This window comes from Oncorhynchus nerka, linkage group LG10 (assembly GCF_034236695.1).
Source record: "Oncorhynchus nerka isolate Pitt River linkage group LG10, Oner_Uvic_2.0, whole genome shotgun sequence".
Classification (NCBI taxonomy): Eukaryota; Metazoa; Chordata; class Actinopteri; order Salmoniformes; family Salmonidae; genus Oncorhynchus; species Oncorhynchus nerka.
The window spans coordinates 100,682,670-100,707,483 of NC_088405.1; the positions used below are offsets into that span (position 1 = coordinate 100,682,670).

Below are 24,814 nucleotides of genomic sequence, written 5' to 3' on the forward strand. Positions count from 1 at the left end.
ACCAGGGATGTTCTCTGTTTAGTGAGTCCTCCAGATCAGAGGCAGTAGGGATGACCAGGGATGTTCTCTGTTTAGTGAGTCCTCCAGATCAGAGGCAGTAGGGATGACCAGGGATGTTCTCTGTTTACTGAGTCCTCCAGATCAGAGGCAGTAGGGATGACCAGGGATGTTCTCTGTTTAGTGAGTCCTCCAGATCAGAGGCAGTAGGGATGACCTGGGATGTTCTCTGTTTAGTGAGTCCACCAGATCAGAGGCAGTAGGGATGACCAGGGATGTTCTCTGTTTAGTGAGTCCTCCAGATCAGAGGCAGTAGGGATGACCAGGGATGTTCTCTGTTTAGTGAGTCCTCCAGATCAGAGACAGTAGGGACGACCAGGGATGTTCTCTGTTTAGTGAGTCCACCAGATCATAGACAGTAGGGATGACCAGGGATGTCTCTGTTTAGTGAGTCCTCCAGATCAGAGGCAGTAGGGATGACCAGGGATGTTCTCTGTTTAGTGAGCCCACCAGATCAGAGGCAGTAGGGATGACCAGGGATGTTCTCTGTTTAGTGAGTCCTCCAGATCAGAGGCAGTAGGGATGACCAGGGATGTTCTCTGTTTAGTGAGTCCACCAGATCAGAGGCTGTAGGGATGACCAGGAATGTTCTCTGTTTAGTGAGTCCTCCAGATCAGAGGCAGTAGGGATGACCAGGGATGTCTCTGTTTAGTGAGTCCTCCAGATCAGAGGCAGGAGGGATGACCAGGGATGTTCTCTGTTTAGTGAGTCCACCAGATCAGAGGCAGTAGGGATGACCAGGGATGTTCTCTGTTTAGTGAGTCCACCAGATCAGAGACAGTAGGGATGACCAGGGATGTCTCTGTTTAGTGAGTCCTCCAGATCAGAGGCAGTAGGGATGACCAGGGATGTTCTCTGTTTAGTGAGTCCTCCAGATCAGAGGCAGTAGGGATGACCAGGGATGTTCTCTGTTTAGTGAGTCCTCCAGATCAGAGGCAGTAGGGTTGACCAGGGATGTTCTCTGTTTAGTGAGTCCACCAGATCAGAGGCAGTAGGGATGTTCTCTGTTTAGTGAGTCCACCAGATCAGAGGCAGTAGGGATGACCAGAGATGTTCTCTGTTTAGTGAGTCCACCAGATCAGAGGCAGTAGGGATGACCAGGGATGTTCTCTGTTTAGTGAGTCCACCAGATCAGAGACAGTAGGGATGACCAGAGATGTTCTCTGTTTAGTGAGTCCTCCAGATCAGAGGCAGTAGGGATGACCAGGGATGTTCTCTGTTTAGTGAGTCCTCCAGATCAGAGGCAGTAGGGATGACCAGAGATGTTCTCTGTTTAGTGAGTCCTCCAGATCAGAGGCAGTAGGAATAACCAGGGATGTTCTCTGTTTAGTGAGTCCTCCAGATCAGAGGCAGTAGGGATGACCAGGGATGTTCTCTGTTTAGTGAGTCCTCCAGATCAGAGGCAGTAGGGAGGACCAGGGATGTTCTCTGTTTAGTGAGTCCTCCAGATCAGAGGCAGTAGGGATGTTCTCTGTTTAGTGAGTCCACCAGATCAGAGGCAGTAGGGATGACCAGGGATGTTCTCTGTTTAGTGAGTCCTCCAGATCAGAGGCAGTAGGGAGGACCAGGGATGTTCTCTGTTTAGTGAGTCCTCCAGATCAGAGGCAGTAGGGATGACCAGGGATGTTCTCTGTTTAGTGAGTCCTCCAGATCAGAGGCAGTAGGGATGACCAGGGATGTTCTCTGTTTAGTGAGTCCTCCAGATCAGAGGCAGTAGGGATGACCAGGGATGTTCTCTGTTTACTGAGTCCTCCAGATCAGAGGCAGTAGGGATGACCAGGGATGTTCTCTGTTTAGTGAGTCCTCCAGATCAGAGGCAGTAGGGATGACCTGGGATGTTCTCTGTTTAGTGAGTCCACCAGATCAGAGGCAGTAAGGATGACCAGGGATGTTCTCTGTTTAGTGAGTCCTCCAGATCAGAGGCAGTAGGGATGACCAGGGATGTTCTCTGTTTAGTGAGTCCTCCAGATCAGAGGCAGTAGGGAGGACCAGGGATGTTCTCTGTTTAGTGAGTCCTCCAGATCAGAGGCAGTAGGGATGTTCTCTGTTTAGTGAGTCCACCAGATCAGAGGCAGTAGGGATGACCAGGGATGTTCTCTGTTTAGTGAGTCCTCCAGATCAGAGGCAGTAGGGATGACCAGGGATGTTCTCTGTTTAGTGAGTCCTCCAGATCAGAGGCAGTAGGGATGACCAGGGATGTTCTCTGTTTAGTGAGTCCTCCAGATCAGAGGCAGTAGGGATGACCAGGGATGTTCTCTGTTTAGTGAGTCCTCCAGATCAGAGGCAGTAGGGATGACCAGGGATGTTCTCTGTTTAGTGAGTCCTCCAGATCAGAGGCAGTAGGGATGACCAGGGATGTTCTCTGTTTAGTGAGTCCTCCAGATCAGAGGCAGTAGGGATGACCTGGGATGTTCTCTGTTTAGTGAGTCCACCAGATCAGAGGCAGTAGGGATGACCAGGGATGTTCTCTGTTTAGTGAGTCCTCCAGATCAGAGGCAGTAGGGATGACCAGGGATGTTCTCTGTTTAGTGAGTCCTCCAGATCAGAGACAGTAGGGACGACCAGGGATGTTCTCTGTTTAGTGAGTCCACCAGATCAGAGACAGTAGGGATGACCAGGGATGTTCTCTGTTTAGTGAGTCCTCCAGATCAGAGGCAGTAGGGATGACCAGGGATGTTCTCTGTTTAGTGAGTCCTCCAGATCAGAGGCAGTAGGGATGACCTGGGATGTTCTCTGTTTAGTGAGTCCACCAGATCAGAGGCAGTAGGGATGACCAGGGATGTTCTCTGTTTAGTGAGTCCTCCAGATCAGAGACAGTAGGGACGACCAGGGATGTTCTCTGTTTAGTGAGTCCACCAGATCAGAGGCAGTAGGGATGACCAGGGATGTTCTCTGTTTAGTGAGTCCTCCAGATCAGAGGCAGTAGGGATGACCAGGGATGTTCTATGTTTAGTGAGTCCTCCAGATCAGAGGCAGTAGGGATGTTCTCTGTTTAGTGAGTCCACCAGATCAGAGGCAGTAGGGATGACCAGAGATGTTCTCTGTTTAGTGAGTCCACCAGATCAGAGGCAGTAGGGATGACCAGGGATGTTCTCTGTTTAGTGAGTCCACCAGATCAGAGACAGTAGGGATGACCAGAGATGTTCTCTGTTTAGTGAGTCCTCCAGATCAGAGGCAGTAGGGATGACCAGGGATGTTCTCTGTTTAGTGAGTCCTCCAGATCAGAGGCAGTAGGGATGACCAGAGATGTTCTCTGTTTAGTGAGTCCTCCAGATCAGAGGCAGTAGGAATAACCAGGGATGTTCTCTGTTTAGTGAGTCCTCCAGATCAGAGGCAGTAGGGATGATCAGGGATGTTCTCTGTTTAGTGAGTCCACCAGATCAGAGGCAGTAGGGATGACCAGGGATGTTCTCTGTTTAGTGAGTCCACCAGATCAGAGGCAGTAGGGAGGACCAGGGATGTTCTCTGTTTAGTGAGTCCACCAGATCAGAGGCAGTAGGGATGACCAGGGATGTTCTCTGTTTAGTGAGTCCTCCAGATCAGAGGCAGTGGGGACGACCAGAGATGTTCTCTTGACAAGTGTGTCAAAATCTAACGAGTACCTCTGTTTGTCAGAGAGAATGTATGGAGTAGAAAGTACAGTATTTTCTTTCGGAATGTAGTGAATAAAAGTAGTCAAAAAAAAACAATAGTAAATTAAAGTACAGATACCAACAACAAAAAATTAAGTAGTACTTGAAAGTATTTTTACTTAAGTACTTTACACTACTGCTCAGTAAAGATAATTTCCCCACAGCCACGTAGGGCTGCACGATATAACCTAGGACTTATTTTTAACAAAAATGTTGCAATTGAAAAGAAAAAGAGCAACCAGTGAAGAACAAACACCATTGTATATTCCACCCATATTTATGTTTGAAATGTCTTTATTCTTTAGGAACTTCTGTATGTGTAATGTTTAATGTTCATTTTTATTGGTTATTTCACTATTTTTTATTATCTACCTCACTTTGCTTTGGCAATGTTAACACATGTTTCCCAATAAAGCCCCTTAAATTGAGAGACGCAGAGAGAGAGAGACACAGAGAGAGAGAAACACAGAGAGAGAGACACACAGAGAGAGAGACACACAGAGAGAGAGACACACAGAGAGAGAGACACAGAGAGAGACAGACATAGAGAGACACACACACACACAGAGAGAGAGATAGAGAGACCCTGACACACACAAAGAGACACAGAGAGAGACAGACATAGAGAGAGAGACACACACACACACACAGAGAGAGAGATAGAGAGACCCTGACACACACAAAGAGACACAGAGAGAGAGACACAGAGAGAGAGAAACACAGAGAGAGAGAGACACACAGAGAGAGAGACACACAGAGAGAGAAACGCAGAGAGAGACAGACATAGAGAGAGAGACACAGAGAGAGAGAAACACAGAGAGAGAGACACACAGAGAGAGAGACACACAGAGAGAGAGACACACAGACATAGAGAGAGAGAGACACACACACACAGAGAGAGATAGAGAGACCCTGACACACACAGAGACACAGAGAGAGAGAGACACAGAGAGCGAGAGACACTGACACCCACAGAGAGAGACAGAGAGAGAGACCCTCCCAGAGAGAGAGAGACACTGACACACACAGAGAGACAGACACACAGTGGAGTTGGGGTGAGGTCACTACTAGACAGCAGAACAGTCTGTATGTTTGAGCAAAGCCACTGAAGAGACCTCTTCACAGCACAGCCACTACCCTGCGCGTGGTACAGAACACACACTGCAGTAAATATTGACAATAGTCAAGCTGGGTTTTGGGAAGGTGTGTGTGTCTTTCTCTCTCTCACTGTGTTGGTTGGCCATCCACACCTGGTACTATAAGAGCCTATTCATAATGATAACATTAAGATGTGTTATTAACAGAGATGATAACATTAAGATGTGTTATTAACAGAGATGATAACATTAAGATGTGTTATTAACAGAGATGATAACATTAAGATGTGTTATTAACAGAGATGATAACATTAAGATGTGTTATTAACAGAGATGATAACATTAAGATGTGTTATTAACAGAGATGATAACATTAAGATGTGTTATTAACAGAGATGATAACATTAAGATGTGTTATTAACAGAGATGATAACATTAAGATGTGTTATTAACAGAGATGATAACATTAAGATGTGTTATTAACAGAGATGATAACATTAAGATGTGTTATTAACAGAGATGATAACATTAAGATGTGTTATTAACAGAGATGATAACATTAAGATGTGTTATTAACAGAGATGATAACATTAAGATGTGTTATTAACAGAGATGATAACATTGAGATGTGTTATTAACAGAGATGATAACATTAAGATGTGTTATTAACAGAGATGATAACATTTAAGATGTGTTATTAACAGAGATGATAACATTAAGATGTGTTATTAACAGAGATGATAACATTAAGATGTGTTATTAACAGAGATGATAACATTAAAGATGTGTTATTAACAGAGATGATAACATTAAGATGTGTTATTAACAGAGATGATAACATTAAGATGTGTTATTAACAGAGATGATAACATTAAGATGTGTTATTAACAGAGATGATAACATTAAGATGTGTTATTAACAGAGATGATAACATTAAGATGTGTTATTAACAGAGATGATAACATTAAGATGTGTTATTAACAGAGATGATAACATTAAGATGTGTTATTAACAGCTCAGATTAAAGGCTATCCACCAGTACATGTGTTATTATATAGTAGACCTATCAGTCACTAGTAGACCTATCAGTCATTATATAGTAGACCTATCAGTCATTATATAGTAGACCTATCAGTCACTAGTAGACCTATCAGTCATTGTATAGTAGATATCAGTCATTAAGATAGTAGACCTACCAGTCATTGTATAGTAGACCTTCAGTCATTGTATAGTAGACCTATCAGTCATTATATAGTAGACCTATCAGTCATTATATATGATAGACCTATTCAGTCATTATATAGTAGACCTACCAGTCATTGTATAGTAGACCTATCAGTCATTGTATAGTAGACCTATCAGTCACTAGTAGACCTACCAGATTATAGACCTACCAGTCATTGTATAGTAGACCTATCAGTCATTATATAGTAGACCTATCAGTCACCAGTAGACATGTCAGTCATTGTATAGTAGACCTATCAGTCACTAGTAGACCTATCAGTCATTGTATAGTAGACCTACCAGTCATTGTATAGTAGACCTATCAGTCATGATATAGTAGACCTATCAGTCATTATATAGTAGACCTATCAGTCACTAGTAGACCTATCAGTCATTATATAGTAGACCTATCAGTCACTAGTAGACCTATCAGTCATTGTATAGTAGACCTATCAGTCATTATATAGTAGACCTACCAGTCATTGTATAGTAGACCTATCAGTCATTGTATAGTAGACCTATCAGTCATTATATAGTAGACCTATCAGTCATTATATAGTAGACCTATCAGTCATTATATAGTAGACCTACCAGTCATTGTATAGTAGACCTATCAGTCATTGTATAGTAGACCTATCAGTCACTAGTAGACCTACCAGTCATTATATAGTAGACCTACCAGTCATTGTATAGTAGACCTATCAGTCATTATATAGTAGACCTATCAGTCACTAGTAGACCTATCAGTCATTGTATAGTAGACCTATCAGTCACTAGTAGACCTATCAGTCATTGTATAGTAGACCTACCAGTCATTGTATAGTAGACCTATCAGTCATGATATAGTAGACCTATCAGTCATTATATAGTAGACCTATCAGTCACTAGTAGACCTATCAGTCATTATATAGTAGACCTATCAGTCATTATATAGTAGACCTATCAGTCACTAGTAGACCTATCAGTCATTATATAGTAGACCTATCAGTCATTATATAGTAGACCTACCAGTCATTGTATAGTAGACCTATCAGTCACTAGTAGACCTACCAGTCATTATATAGTAGACCTACCAGTCATTGTATAGTAGACCTATCAGTCATTATATAGTAGACCTATCAGTCATTGTATAGTAGACCTATCAGTCATTGTATAGTAGACCTACCAGTCATTGTATAGTAGACCTATCAGTCATGATATAGTAGAACTATCAGTCATTGTATAGTAGACCTATCAGTCACTAGTAGACCTATCAGTCATTGTATAGTAGACCTACCAGTCATTGTATAGTAGACCTATCAGTCATGATATAGTAGACCTATCAGTCATTCAGTCATAGTAGACCTATCAGTCACTAGTAGACCTATATCAGTCACCTTGTCATTATATAGTAGACCTACCAGTCATTGTATAGTAGACCTATCAGTCATTATATAGTAGACCTATCAGTCAGTCATTATATAGTAGACCTACCAGTCATAGTAGACCTATCAGTCATTATATAGTAGACCTATCAGTCATTATATAGTAGACCTACCAGTCATTGTATAGTCATCAGTCATTATATAGTAGACCTATCAGTCATTATATAGTAGACCTAGTAGACCTACCAGTCATTATATAGTAGACCTACCAGTCATTATATAGTAGACCTATCAGTCATTATATAGTAGACCTATCAGTCACTAGTAGACCTACCAGTCATTATATAGTAGACCTATCAGTCATTGTATAGTAGACCTATCAGTCATTATATAGTAGACCTATCAGTCATTATATAGTAGACCTATCAGTCATTGTATAGTAGACCTACCAGTCATTGTATAGTAGACCTATCAGTCATGATATAGTAGACCTATCAGTCATTGTATAGTAGACCTATCAGTCACTAGTAGACCTATCAGTCATTGTATAGTAGACCTACCAGTCATTGTATAGTAGACCTATCAGTCATGATATAGTAGACCTATCAGTCATTATATAGTAGACCTATCAGTCACTAGTAGACCTACCAGTCATTGTATAGTAGACCTATCAGTCATTGTATAGTAGACCTACCAGTCATTGTATAGTAGACCTACCAGTCATTATATAGTAGACCTATCAGTCATTATATAGTAGACCTATCAGTCACTAGTAGACCTACCAGTCATTATATAGTAGACCTATCAGTCATTATATAGTAGACCTATCAGTCATTATATAGTAGACCTATCAGTCATTGTATAGTAGACCTACCAGTCATTGTATAGTAGACCTATCAGTCATGATATAGTAGACCTATCAGTCATTATATAGTAGACCTATCAGTCACTAGTAGACCTACCAGTCATTGTATAGTAGACCTATCAGTCATTGTATAGTAGACCTATCAGTCATTGTATAGTAGACCTACCAGTCATTGTATAGTAGACCTATCAGTCATTATATAGTAGACCTATCAGTCACTAGTAGACCTATCAGTCATTGTATAGTAGACCTATCAGTCATTATATAGTAGACCTATCAGTCACTAGTAGATTATATAGTAGACCTATCAGTCACTAGTAGACCTATCAGTCATTGTATAGTAGACCTATCAGTCATTATATAGTAGACCTATCAGTCACTAGTAGACCTATCAGTCATTATATAGTAGACCTATCAGTCACTAGTAGACCTACCAGTCATTATATAGTAGACCTACCAGTCATTGTATAGTAGACCTATCAGTCATTATATAGTAGACCTATCAGTCACTAGTAGACCTATCAGTCATTGTATAGTAGACCTACCAGTCATTGTATAGTAGACCTATCAGTCATTATATAGTAGACCTATCAGTCATTGTATAGTAGACCTATCAGTCACTAGTAGACCTACCAGTCATTATATAGTAGACCTACCAGTCATTATATAGTAGACCTATCAGTCATTATATAGTAGACCTATCAGTCATTATATAGTAGACCTATCAGTCATTGTATAGTAGACCTATCAGTCATTGTATAGTAGACCTACCAGTCATTGTATAGTAGACCTACCAGTCATTGTATAGTAGACCTATCAGTCATTGTATAGTAGACCTATCAGTCATTGTATAGTAGACCTATCAGTCATTATATAGTAGACCTATCAGTCACTAGTAGACCTATCAGTCATTGTATAGTAGACATATCAGTCATTATATAGTAGACCTATCAGTCATTATATAGTAGACCTATCAGTCACTAGTAGACCTATCAGTCATTGTATAGTAGACCTATCAGTCATTATATAGTAGACCTATCAGTCACTAGTAGACCTATCAGTCATTATATAGTAGACCTATCAGTCACTAGTAGACCTATCAGTCATTGTATAGTAGACCTATCAGTCATTATATAGTAGACCTATCAGTCACTAGTAGACCTATCAGTCATTATATAGTAGACCTATCAGTCACTAGTAGACCTATCAGTCATTGTATAGTAGACCTATCAGTCATTATATAGTAGACCTATCAGTCACTAGTAGACCTACCAGTCATTGTATAGTAGACCTACCAGTCATTGTATAGTAGACCTATCAGTCATTGTATAGTAGACCTATCAGTCATTGTATAGTAGACCTATCAGTCATTATATAGTAGACCTATCAGTCACTAGTAGACCTATCAGTCATTATATATTAGACCTATCAGTCATTATATAGTAGACCTATCAGTCATTATATAGTAGACCTATCAGTCACTAGTAGACCTATCAGTCATTGTATAGTAGACCTACCAGTCATTATATAGTAGACCTATCAGTCACTAGTAGACCTATCAGTCATTGTATAGTAGACCTACCAGTCATTATATAGTAGACCTATCAGTCACTAGTAGACCTATCAGTCACTAGTAGACCTATCAGTCATTATATAGTAGACCTATCAGTCATTATATAGTAGACCTACCAGTCATTGTATAGTAGACCTATCAGTCACTAGTAGACCTATCAGTCATTGTATAGTAGACCTATCAGTCACTAGTAGACCTATCAGTCACTAGTAGACCTACCAGTCATTGTATAGTAGACCTATCAGTCATTGTATAGTAGACCTATCAGTCATTATATAGTAGACCTATCAGTCACTAGTAGACCTATCAGTCATTGTATAGTAGACCTATCAGTCATTATATAGTAGACCTATCAGTCACTAGTAGACCTATCAGTCATTATATAGTAGACCTATCAGTCACTAGTAGACCTACCAGTCATTATATAGTAGACCTACCAGTCATTGTATAGTAGACCTATCAGTCATTATATAGTAGACCTATCAGTCACTAGTAGACCTATCAGTCATTGTATAGTAGACCTACCAGTCATTGTATAGTAGACCTATCAGTCATTTTATAGTAGACCTATCAGTCATTGTATAGTAGACCTATCAGTCATTGTATAGTAGACCTATCAGTCACTAGTAGACCTACCAGTCATTATATAGTAGACCTACCAGTCATTATATAGTAGACCTATCAGTCATTATATAGTAGACCTATCAGTCATTATATAGTAGACCTATCAGTCATTATATAGTAGACCTATCAGTCATTGTATAGTAGACCTATCAGTCATTGTATAGTAGACCTACCAGTCATTGTATAGTAGACCTACCAGTCATTGTATAGTAGACCTATCAGTCATTGTATAGTAGACCTATCAGTCATTGTATAGTAGACCTATCAGTCATTATATAGTAGACCTATCAGTCACTAGTAGACCTATCAGTCATTATATAGTAGACCTATCAGTCATTATATAGTAGACCTATCAGTCACTAGTAGACCTATCAGTCATTGTATAGTAGACCTATCAGTCATTATATAGTAGACCTATCAGTCACTAGTAGACCTATCAGTCATTATATAGTAGACCTATCAGTCACTAGTAGACCTATCAGTCATTGTATAGTAGACCTATCAGTCATTATATAGTAGACCTATCAGTCACTAGTAGACCTATCAGTCATTATATAGTAGACCTATCAGTCATTGTATAGTAGACCTATCAGTCATTATATAGTAGACCTATCAGTCACTAGTAGACCTATCAGTCATTGTATAGTAGACCTACCAGTCATTATATAGTAGACCTATCAGTCACTAGTAGACCTATCAGTCATTATATAGTAGACCTATCAGTCATTATATAGTAGACCTAGCAGTCATTATATAGTAGACCTATCAGTCACTAGTAGACCTATCAGTCACTAGTAGACCTATCAGTCATTATATAGTAGACCTACCAGTCATTGTATAGTAGACCTATCAGTCACTAGTAGACCTATCAGTCATTGTATAGTAGACCTATCAGTCACTAGTAGACCTATCAGTCACTAGTAGACCTATCAGTCATTGTATATTAGACCTATCAGTCATTATATAGTAGACCTATCAGTCATTGTATAGTAGACCTATCAGTCACTAGTAGACCTATCAGTCACTAGTAGACCTATCAGTCATTGTATATTAGACCTATCAGTCATTATATAGTAGACCTATCAGTCATTGTATAGTAGACCTATCAGTCACTAGTAGACCTATCAGTCATTGTCTAGTAGACCTATCAGTCATTGTCTAGTAGACCTATCAGTCATTATATAGTAGACCTATCAGTCATTATATAGTAGACCTATCAGTCATTATATAGTAGACCTATCAGTCATTATATAGTAGACCTATCAGTCATTATATAGTAGACCTACCAGTCATTGTATAGTAGACCTATCAGTCATTGTATAGTAGACCTATCAGTCATTATATAGTAGACCTACCAGTCATTATATAGTAGACCTATCAGTCATTATATAGTAGACCTATCAGTCATTATATAGTAGACCTACCAGTCATTATATAGTAGACCTATCAGTCACTAGTAGACCTATCAGTCATTATATAGTAGACCTATCAGTCATTATATAGTAGACCTATCAGTCACTAGTAGACCTATCAGTCATTATATAGTAGACCTATCAGTCATTATATAGTAGACCTATCAGTCATTATATAGTAGACCTATCAGTCACTAGTAGACCTATCAGTCATTATATAGTAGACCTATCAGTCATTATATAGTAGACCTATCAGTCACTAGTAGACCTATCAGTCATTATATAGTAGACCTATCAGTCATTATATAGTAGACCTATCAGTCACTAGTAGACCTATCAGTCATTGTATAGTAGACCTATCAGTCATTATATAGTAGACCTATCAGTCATTGTATAGTAGACCTATCAGTCATTGTATAGTAGACCTATCAGTCATTATATAGTAGACCTATCAGTCATTATATAGTAGACCTATCAGTCATTATATAGTAGACCTATCAGTCATTATATAGTAGACCTATCAGTCATTATATAGTAGACCTACCAGTCATTATATAGTAGACCTACCAGTCATTATATAGTAGACCTATCAGTCACTAGTAGACATATCAGTCACTAGTAGACCTATCAGTCACTAGTAGACCTATCAGTCATTATATAGTAGACCTATCAGTCATTATATAGTAGACCTACCAGTCATTGTATAGTAGACCTATCAGTCACTAGTAGACCTATCAGTCATTGTATAGTAGACCTATCAGTCACTAGTAGACCTATCAGTCACTAGTAGACCTATCAGCCATTGTATATTAGACCTATCAGTCATTATATAGTAGACCTATCAGTCATTGTATAGTAGACCTATCAGTCATTGTCTAGTAGACCTATCAGTCATTATATAGTAGACCTATCAGTCATTATATAGTAGACCTATCAGTCATTATATAGTAGACCTATCAGTCATTGTATAGTAGACCTATCAGTCATTATATAGTAGACCTATCAGTCATTATATCATTATATAGTAGACCTATCAGTCATATATAGTAGACCTATAACTAGTAGTCAGTCAAATAGACTTAAATAGTAGACCTATCAGTCATTATATAGTAGACCTATCAGTCATTATATAGTAGACCTATCAGTCACTAGTAGACCTATCAGTCATTGTATAGTAGACCTATCAGTCATTATATAGTAGACCTATCAGTCATTGTATAGTAGACCTATCAGTCATTATATAGTAGACCTATCAGTCATTATATAGTAGACCTATCAGTCATTATATAGTAGACCTATCAGTCATTATATAGTAGACCTATCAGTCATTATATAGTAGACCTACCAGTCATTATATAGTAGACCTATCAGTCATTGATATAGTAGACCTATCAGTCATTATATAGTAGATTCAGTATAGTAGACCTATCAGTCATTGTATAGTAGACCTACCAGTCATTGTATAGTAGACCTATCAGTCATTGTATAGTAGACCTATCAGTCATTATATAGTAGACCTATCAGTCATTATATAGTAGACCTATCAGTCATTATATAGTAGACCTATCAGTATAGTAGACCTATCAGTCATTATATAGTAGACCTATCAGTCATTATATAGTAGACCTATCAGTCACATTATATAGTAGACCTATCAGTCACTAGTAGACCTATCAGTCATTATATAGTAGACAGTCATTATATAGTAGACCAGTCATTATATAGTAGACCTATCAGTCATTATATAGTAGACCTATCAGTCATTATATAGTAGACCTATCAGTCATTATATAGTAGACCTATCAGTCATATAGTAGACCTATCAGTCATTTATATAGTCAGACCTATCAGTCATTATATAGTAGACCTACCAGTCATTGTATAGTCTATCAGTCACTAGTGACCTATAGTAGACCTATCAGTCATTGTATAGTAGACCTATCAGTCATAGTAGACCTATCAGTCATTATATAGTAGACCTATCAGTCATTTATAGTAGACCTATCAGTCATTATATAGTAGACCTATCAGTCATTGTATAGTAGACCTATCAGTCATTGTATAGTAGACCTATCAGTCATTGTATAGTAGACCTATCAGTCATTGTATAGTAGACCTCAGTCACTAGTAGACTAGTAGACCTCAGTCATTATATAGTAGAGTCACTAGTAGACCTATCAGTCATTGTATAGTAGACCTATCAGTCATTATATAGTAGACCTATCAGTCACTAGTCATCAGTCATTATATAGTAGACCTATCAGTCATTGTATAGTAGACCTATCAGTCATTATATAGTAGACCTATCAGTCATTATATAGTAGACCTATCAGTCACTAGTAGACCTATCAGTCATTATATAGTAGACCTATCAGTCATTATATAGTAGACCTATCAGTCATTATATAGTAGACCTATCAGTCATTGTATAGTAGACCTATCAGTCATAGTAGACCTATCAGTCATTATATAGTAGACCTATCAGTCATTATATAGTAGACCTATCAGTCATTATATAGTAGACCTATCAGTCATATAGTAGACCTATCAGTCATAGTAGACCTACCAGTCATTATATAGTAGACCTATCAGTCATTATATAGTAGACCTATCAGTCATTATATAGTAGACCTATCAGTCACTAGTAGACCTATCAGTCATTGTATAGTAGACCTACCAGTCATTATATAGTAGACCTATCAGTCATTCAGTATAGTAGACCTATCAGTCATTGTATAGTAGACCTATCAGTCATTATATAGTAGACCTATCAGTCATTATAGTAGTAGACCTACCAGTCATTATATAGTAGACCTATCAGTCATTATATAGTAGACCTATCAGTCATTATATAGTAGACCTATCAGTCACTAGTAGACCTACCAGTCATATAGTAGACCTACAGACCTATCAGTCAGTCTATCAGTATAGTAGACCTATCAGTCATTATATAGTAGACCTATCAGTCACTAGTAGACCTATCAGTCATTATATAGTAGACCTACCAGTCATTATATAGTAGACCTATCAGTCACTAGTAGACCTACCAGTCAGTATAGTAGACCTATCAGTCATTGTATAGTAGACCTACCAGTCATTGTATAGTAGACCTATCAGTCATTATATAGTAGACCTATCAGTCATTATATAGTAGACCTATCAGTCACTAGTAGACCTATCAGTCATTGTATAGTAGACCTATCAGTCATTATATAGTAGACCTATCAGTCATTGTATAGTAGACCTATCAGTCATTGTATAGTAGACCTATCAGTCATTGTATAGTAGACCTACCAGTCATTATATAGTAGACCTATCAGTCATTGTATAGTAGACCTATCAGTCATTATATAGTAGACCTATCAGTCACTAGTAGACCTATCAGTCATTATATAGTAGACCTATCAGTCACAGTCATTGTATAGTAGACCTATCAGTCATTATATAGTAGACCTATCAGTCATTATATAGTAGACCTATCAGTCACTAGTAGACCTATCAGTCATTGTATAGTAGACCTATCAGTCATTATATAGTAGACCTATCAGTCACCTATATATAGTAGACCTATCAGTCACTAGTAGACCTATCAGTCATTGTATAGTAGACCTACCAGTAGACCATTGTATAGTAGACCTATCAGTCATTGTATAGTAGACCTATCAGTCATTGTATAGTAGACCTATCAGTCATTGTATAGTAGACCTATCAGTCATTTATAGTAGATTCAGTATAGTAGACCTATCAGTCATTATATAGTAGACCTATCAGTCATTATATAGTAGACCTATCAGTCATTATATAGTAGACCTATCAGTCACTAGTAGACCTATCAGTAGACCTATCAGTCATTATATAGTAGACCTATCAGTCATTATATAGTAGACCTATCAGTCATTGTATAGTAGACCTATCAGTCATTATATAGTAGACCTATCAGTCACTAGTAGACCTATCAGTCATTATATAGTAGACCTATCAGTCACTATCAGTCATAGTAGACCTATCAGTCATTGTATAGTAGACCTATCAGTCATTATATAGTAGACCTCAGTCAGTCAGTCTAGTAGACCTATCAGTCATTATATAGTAGACCTATCAGTCATTGTATAGTAGACCTATCAGTCACTAGTAGACCTATCAGTCATTATATAGTAGACCTATCAGTCACTAGTAGACCTATCAGTCATTGTATAGTAGACCTATCAGTCATTGTATAGTAGACCTATCAGTCATTATATAGTAGACCTATCAGTCACTAGTAGACCTATCAGTCATTATATATTAGACCTATCAGTCATTATATAGTAGACCTATCAGTCATTATATAGTAGACCTATCAGTCACTAGTAGACCTATCAGTCATTGTATAGTAGACCTACCAGTCATTATATAGTAGACCTATCAGTCACTAGTAGACCTATCAGTCATTGTATAGTAGACCTACCAGTCATTATATAGTAGACCTATCAGTCACTAGTAGACCTATCAGTCACTAGTAGACCTATCAGTCATTATATAGTAGACCTATCAGTCATTATATAGTAGACCTACCAGTCATTGTATAGTAGACCTATCAGTCACTAGTAGACCTATCAGTCATTGTATAGTAGACCTATCAGTCACTAGTAGACCTATCAGTCACTAGTAGACCTACCAGTCATTGTATAGTCAGACCTATCAGTCATTGTATAGTAGACCTATCAGTCATTGTATAGTAGACCTATCAGTCACTAGTAGACCTATCAGTCATTGTATAGTAGACCTATCAGTCATTATATAGTAGACCTATCAGTCACTAGTAGACCTATCAGTCATTATATAGTAGACCTATCAGTCACTAGTAGACCTACCAGTCATTATATAGTAGACCTACCAGTCATTGTATAGTAGACCTATCAGTCATTATATAGTAGACCTATCAGTCACTAGTAGACCTATCAGTCATTGTATAGTAGACCTACCAGTCATTGTATAGTAGACCTATCAGTCATTTTATAGTAGACCTATCAGTCATTGTATAGTAGACCTATCAGTCATTGTATAGTAGACCTATCAGTCACATCAGTAGACCTACCAGTCATTATATAGTAGACCTACCAGTCATTATATAGTAGACCTATCAGTCATTATATAGTAGACCTATCAGTCATTATATAGTAGACCTATCAGTCATTATATAGTAGACCTATCAGTCATTGTATAGTAGACCTATCAGTCATTGTATAGTAGACCTACCAGTCATTGTATAGTAGACCTACCAGTCATTGTATAGTAGAGTAGACCTATCAGTCATTGTATAGTAGACCTATCAGTCATTGTATAGTAGACCCTCACTAGTAGACCTATCAGTCATTATATAGTAGACCTATCAGTCACTAGTAGACCTATCAGTCATTATATAGTAGACCTATCAGTCATTATATAGTAGACCTATCAGTCACTAGTAGACCTATCAGTCATTGTATAGTAGACCTATCAGTCATTATATAGTAGACCTATCAGTCACTAGTAGACCTATCAGTCATTATATAGTAGACCTATCAGTCATTGTATAGTAGACCTTCACAGTCATTATATAGTAGACCTATCAGTCACTAGTAGACCTATCAGTCATTGTATAGTAGACCTACCAGTCATTATATAGTAGACCTATCAGTCACTAGTAGACCTATCAGTCATTATATAGTAGACCTATCAGTCATTATATAGTAGACCTAGCAGTCATTATATAGTAGACCTATCAGTCACTAGTAGACCTATCAGTCACTAGTAGACCTATCAGTCATTATATAGTAGACCTATCAGTCATTATATAGTAGACCTACCAGTCATTGTATAGTAGACCTATCAGTCACTAGTAGACCTATCAGTCATTGTATAGTAGACCTATCAGTCACTAGTAGACCTATCAGTCACTAGTAGACCTATCAGTCATTTATAGTAGACCTATCAGTCATTGTATAGTAGACCTATCAGTCATTATATAGTAGACCTATCAGTCACTAGTAGACCTATCAGTCACTAGTAGACCTATCAGTCACTAGTAGACCTATCAGTCATTATATAGTAGACCTATCAGTCATTATATAGTAGACCTATCAGTCATTATATAGTAGACCTATCAGTCATTATATAGTAGACCTATCAGTCATTATATAGTAGACCTACCAGTCATTGTATAGTAGACCTATCAGTCATTGTATAGTAGACCTATCAGTCATTATATAGTAGACCTACCAGTCATTATATAGTAGACCTATCAGTCATTATATAGTAGACCTATCAGTCATTATATAGTAGACCTACCAGTCATTATATAGTAGACCTATCAGTCACTAGTAGACCTATCAGTCATTATATAGTAGACCTATCAGTCACTAGTAGACCTATCAGTCATTATATAGTAGACCTATCAGTCATTATATAGTAGACCTATCAGTCATTATATAGTAGACCTATCAGTCACTAGTAGACCTATCAGTCATTATATAGTAGACCTATCAGTCATTCATTATATAGTAGACCTACCAGTCATTATATAGTAGACCTATCAGTCACTAGTAGACCTATCAGTCATTGTATAGTAGACCTATCAGTCTAGTAGACCTATCAGTCACTAGTAGACCTATCAGTCATTGTATAAATTAGACCTACCAGTCATTATAGTAGACCTATCAGTATATAGTAGACCTATCAGTCATTATATAGTAGACCTATCAGTCATTATAGACCTTCAGTCAGTAGACCTATATAGTAGACCTATCAGTCATTATATAGTAGACCTATCAGTCATTACCTATCAGTCACTAGTAGACCTATCAGTCATTATATAGTAGACCTATCAGTCATTATCAGTAGTAGACCTACCAGTCATTATATAGTAGACCTATCAGTCACTAGTATCAGTCTGTGTACACTTAGTAGACCTATCAGTCACTAGTAGACCTATCAGTCACTAGTAGACCTATCAGTCATTATATAGTAGACCTATCAGTCATTATATAGTAGACCTACCAGTCATTGTATAGTAGACCTATCAGTCACTAGTAGACCTATCAGTCATTGTATAGTAGACCTATCAGTCACTAGTAGACCTATCAGTCACTAGTAGACCTATCAGCCATTGTATATTAGACCTATCAGTCATTATATAGTAGACCTATCAGTCATTGTCTAGTAGACCTATCAGTCATTGTCTAGTAGACCTATCAGTCATTATATAGTAGACCTATCAGTCATTATATAGTAGACCTATCAGTCATTATATAGTAGACCTATCAGTCATTATATAGTAGACCTATCAGACATTGTATAGTAGACCTATCAGTCATTATATAGTAGACCTATCAGTCATGATATAGTAGACCTATCAGTCATTATATAGTAGACCTATCAGTCACTAGTAGACCTATCAGTCATTGTATAGTAGACCTATCAGTCATTATATAGTAGACCTATCAGTCATTGTATAGTAGACCTATCAGTCATTGTATAGTAGACCTATCAGTCATTATATAGTAGACCTATCAGTCATTATATAGTAGACCTATCAGTCATTATATAGTAGACCTTAGTATAGTAGACATATCAGTCATTATATAGTAGACCTATCAGTCATTATACTAGTAGACCTATCAGTCATGATATAGTAGACCTATCAGTCATTATATAGTAGACCTATCAGTGTATAGTAGACCTATCAGTCACTAGTAGACCTATCAGTCATTGTATAGTAGACCTATCAGTCATTATATAGTAGACCTATCAGTCATTGTATAGTAGACCTATCAGTCATTATATAGTAGACCTATCATAGTCATTATATAGTAGACCTATCAGTCATTATATAGTAGACCTATCAGTCATTATATAGTAGACCTATCAGTCATTATATAGTAGACCTATCAGTCATTATATAGTAGACCTATCAGTCATTATATAGTAGACCTATCAGTCATTACTAGTAGACCCAGTCATTATATAGTAGACCTATCAGTCATTATATAGTAGACCTAGTCAGTCACTAGTAGACCTATCAGTCCCTATATAGTAGACCTATCAGTCATAGTAGACCTATCCTATCAGTCATTATATAGTAGACCTATCAGTCATTATATAGTAGACCTATCAGTCATTATATAGTAGACCTATCAGTCACCTATCAGTCATTATATAGTAGACCTATCAGTCACTAGTAGACCTATCAGTCATTGTATAGTAGACCTATCAGTCACTAGTAGACCTATCAGTCACTAGTAGACCTATCAGCCATTGTATAGTAGACCTATCAGTCAGTCATCATATAGTAGACCTATCAGTCATTGTATAGTAGACCTATCAGTCATTGTATAGTAGACCTATCAGTCTATGTCATATAGTAGACCTATCAGTCATTATCCATAGTAGACCTATCAGTCACTAGTAGACCTATCAGTCAGACCTTCAGTCATGATATAGTAGACCTATCAGTCATTATATAGTAGACCTATCAGTCATTGTATAGTAGACCTATCAGTCATTATATAGTAGACCTATCAGTCATTATATAGTAGACCTATCAGTCATTATATAGTAGACCTATCAGTCATTATATAGTAGACCTATCAGTCATTATATAGTAGACCTACCAGTCATTATATAGTAGACCTATCAGTCACTAGTAGACCTATCAGTCACTAGTAGACCTATCAGTCATTGTATAGTAGACCTATCAGTCATTATATAGTAGACCTACCAGTCATTGTATAGTAGACCTATCAGTCATTATATAGTAGACCTATCAGTCATTATATAGTAGACCTATCAGTCATTGTATAGTAGACCTATCAGTCACTAGTAGACCTATCAGTCACTAGTAGACCTATCAGTCACTAGTAGACCTATCAGTCATTGTATAGTAGACCTATCAGTCACTAGTAGACCTATCAGTCACTAGTAGACCTACCAGTCATTATATAGTAGACCTATCAGTCACTAGTAGACCTATCAGTCATTGTATAGTAGACCTATCAGTCATTATATAGTAGACCTATCAGTCACTAGTAGACCTATCAGTCATTGTATAGTAGACCTATCAGTCATTGTATAGTAGACCTATCAGTCACTAGTAGACCTACCAGTCATTGTATAGTAGACCTACCAGTCATTGTATAGTAGACCTCAGTCCAGTCATTATATAGTAGACCTCACCAGTCATCAGTCATATAGTAGACCTACCAGTCACTAGTAGACCTATCAGTCATTATATAGTAGACCTATCAGTCATTATATAGTAGACCTATCAGTCATTATATAGTAGACCTATCAGTCATTATATAGTAGACCTATCAGTCATTGTATAGTAGACCTATCAGTCATTGTATAGTAGACCTATCAGTCATGATATAGTAGACCTATCAGTCATTATATAGTAGACCTATCAGTCACTAGTAGACCTATCAGTCATTGTATAGTAGACCTATCAGTCATTATATAGTAGACCTATCAGTCATTGTATAGTAGACCTATCAGTCATTATATAGTAGACCTATCAGTCATTATATAGTAGACCTATCAGTCATTATATAGTAGACCTATCAGTCATTATATAGTAGACCTATCAGTCATTATATAGTAGACCTATCAGTCATTATATAGTAGACCTATCAGTCACTAGTAGACCTATCAGTCATTATATAGTAGACCTATCAGTCATTATATAGTAGACCTATCAGTCACTAGTAGACCTATCAGTCATATAGTAGACCTATCAGTCATTATATAGTAGACCTATCAGTCATTATATAGTAGACCTACCAGTCATTATATAGTAGACCTATCAGTCATTATATAGTAGACCTACCAGTCATTATATAGTAGACCTATCAGTCACTAGTAGACCTATCAGTCACTAGTAGACCTATCAGTCATTATATAGTAGACCTACCAGTCATTATATAGTAGACCTATCAGTCACTAGTAGACCTATCAGTCACTAGTAGACCTATCAGTCATTGTATAGTAGACCTATCAGTCATTATATAGTAGACCTATCAGTCATTGTATAGTAGACCTATCAGTCACTAGTAGACCTATCAGTCATTCACTATCAGTCATTGTATAGTAGACCTATCAGTCACTAGTAGACCTATCAGTCACTAGTAGACCTATCAGTCACTAGTAGACCTATCAGTCATTGTATAGTAGACCTATCAGTCACTAGTAGACCTATCAGTCACTAGTAGACCTACCAGTCATTATATAGTAGACCTATCAGTCACTAGTAGACCTATCAGTCATTGTATAGTAGACCTATCAGTCATTATATAGTAGACCTATCAGTCACTAGTAGACCTATCAGTCATTGTATAGTAGACCTATCAGTCATTGTATAGTAGACCTATCAGTCACTAGTAGACCTACCAGTCATTGTATAGTAGACCTACCAGTCATTGTATAGTAGACCTACCAGTCATTATATAGTAGACCTACCAGTCATTATATAGTAGACCTACCAGTCACTAGTAGACCTATCAGTCATTATATAGTAGACCTATCAGTCATTATATAGTAGACCTATCAGTCATTATATAGTAGACCTATCAGTCACTAGTAGACCTACCAGTCATTATATAGTAGACCTATCAGTCATTATATAGTAGACCTATCAGTCATTATATAGTAGACCTATCAGTCATTATATAGTAGACCTATCAGACCTAAAGTGATATAATTGTAAAATAACAATAACATCACATTGTAATGTCAAGTGTCTATTTATATGTGAAATGTCTATTCATATGTGAAATGTCTATTTATACGTGAAATGTCTATTCATATGTGAAATGTCTATTTATACGTGAAATGTCTATTCATATGTGAAGTGTCTATTCATATGTGAAGTGTCTATTCATATGTGAAGTGTCTATTCATATGTGAAGTGTCTATTTATATGTGAAATGTCTATTTATATGTGAAGTGTCTATTTATATGTGAAATGTATTTTTAATAGTATTGTAATCCAGTTATCAAAGTTGTCAAACTCAGGAATAAATCCTCACATCAAGTTGACTGGTAAAATGGGTCACCTGACAAAAAAATCCGTGTTTTTCGTCCCTTGCTGAAAATAATCATTCCACATGCATGGGAATTTAAAAAAAAAAAGTATTCATGCATCAGTAAAAACTAGACCTACCTTCTCTCCAGTCATGGCGTGAAGTCCCTCTCGGACTTTAGCGAAGGAGCCCTCTCCAAGTTTCCTCCCGATCAAGTAGTTTCCGACCCGCTTAGTGTGGTAAAAATTACGGAGGATATCCGCAGCAGGACTGCCTAGAGAAGCCGGGATAACGTTCTCCGGGGTAGAGGCCGGGGCTTTACTCCCGGGGACAACGTTCTCCGGTGTAGAGGCCGGGGCTTTACTCCCGGGGACAACGTTCTCCGGTGTAGAGGCCGGGGCTTTACCCCCGTGTAACCGGGGACTATCGACAACCATGTCAACGCCAGCGGCTGTCATAAAAACTCCTAACTGTCAAACTACAAAAGAACGGTTTATTTTCAACCTTTAGAGAAGTTTCCAACTGTCCGTCCTCGTTGTCCCCTGCGCTCTAAACCTGGCAGGTCCGGTATGTGAGCAGCATCTGAAGTCCGACAAAGTCCCGTCTGCCCGTCCTGTCCGTTGTCCCCGTTGATTGTATATAGGCCAATTTAACCGGAACCCGAGCCACCTGTTCAACCAACGCGTCAACATGCAGTGTGCGTATTTTCCAAGAGCTTGTCCCGAACTTGACGCGTCCAAACGTGTTCAAACACTTAAACGGTCTCATAAAGAAAATAGAAATCAAAATAGGCTTCTTGACTGAGAAATAAATATCTAAATATTTCCAAAAGTTGCCAAAATGTGTTAAAAGGGAGTGTAAATATCCTTGTGTTGTTCATTAAACTTCTCTCTCCGTCACTCAATCAATCTTTTCTGGAGCTGAGCGTTCCTTTCCGGTGGGTGGTTATTGGATTTGAGACTGAAGAACGCTGTCGGGTTTGAAGCGACTTTCCCGGTTCAGTGGGTGGGCGTTACTTGTTTGTGAGAAACGCTTCTGACTCGGTAACCGGGTTGGGCTGTAGTCCTATCAGACGCGGCGGCGGGAGCAGACGTGAGACCCCCCCCCCCCCCCTCACACCTCTCAAGTCAATTCAAAGGACTCTCTCCTCTCCAAATACAGTAGCCGCGCCTGCAGCTCAAACAAAGGCTGGTCTAACTCTTCCGGAGACTGGATATGGGGATGATATCACCTGGCTCTCTCTCTTCCCTGATTGGAAGGTGACTCCTGGTAGCTAGAGAATATGGATCATGATTAATGAGTCTATTGATTTGTCTCGCTGTTTGGCGAGAGCCACCCTTCCTCCCCTCCTACAAAGGAGTCGTGTCTTGAATATAGATAACCTCGTGGTGTAAACTAGGCTATGTTATTAACCATGAATAGTCTATAAACGTAAATGATGTGTAATGTCTAAGCTAATATAGGGTGGGGGGGGGGGGGGTTGCATGTTATTTTTTTTTAGGAACAAAGAAATGTTTTGATGTATGATGTTGAACGTTGCGTAAAAGGGCTGTGACGCTCCACTCCACACGATCAGCTCTGTTACCAAAATAACACGGAGAGAGACTCTGCGTACCGAATAACCAAATGAGCTACACACCAACATGCTTGTCTAATACAGTGATGTCTCAAGACAAATATGACAGTGGTCTGCTCTAAATTACATTCTAAAGACAATAACCATTGTGTTGTCTTTCTATGAGTGTGTTATTAGTGCAGTCAAACACAAAGGATACAGCTATTGCATCAGATGAGTTGGTCTTCAATACGAGAGAAGTAGCACGCGGGGAACCTAAAACGGTTTCCCGTTTTCTCCGTTTATTCATCACCGTGGAGAAGCAGACTGTTTTAATTCATGAATTAATGATAGTTGAAGTGAACAAAGAGCAAC

The 24,814-nt window shown here is 38.1% G+C and overlaps 1 protein-coding gene across 1 annotated transcript in view; it reads right to left on the reverse strand.

Annotated features, from left to right (window-relative positions):
- LOC135573814 (hormonally up-regulated neu tumor-associated kinase homolog A-like) overlaps window positions 1-23,878 on the reverse strand; it is a 78,029-nt gene extending 54,151 nt beyond the window's left edge. Inside the window, 1 exon segment of the mRNA XM_065024017.1 lies at window positions 23,025-23,878. Coding sequence (XP_064880089.1) covers window positions 23,025-23,342 — 318 coding nt within the window. The 5' untranslated portion in view covers window positions 23,343-23,878.
- Window positions 23,879-24,814: the final 936 nt, after the last annotated feature.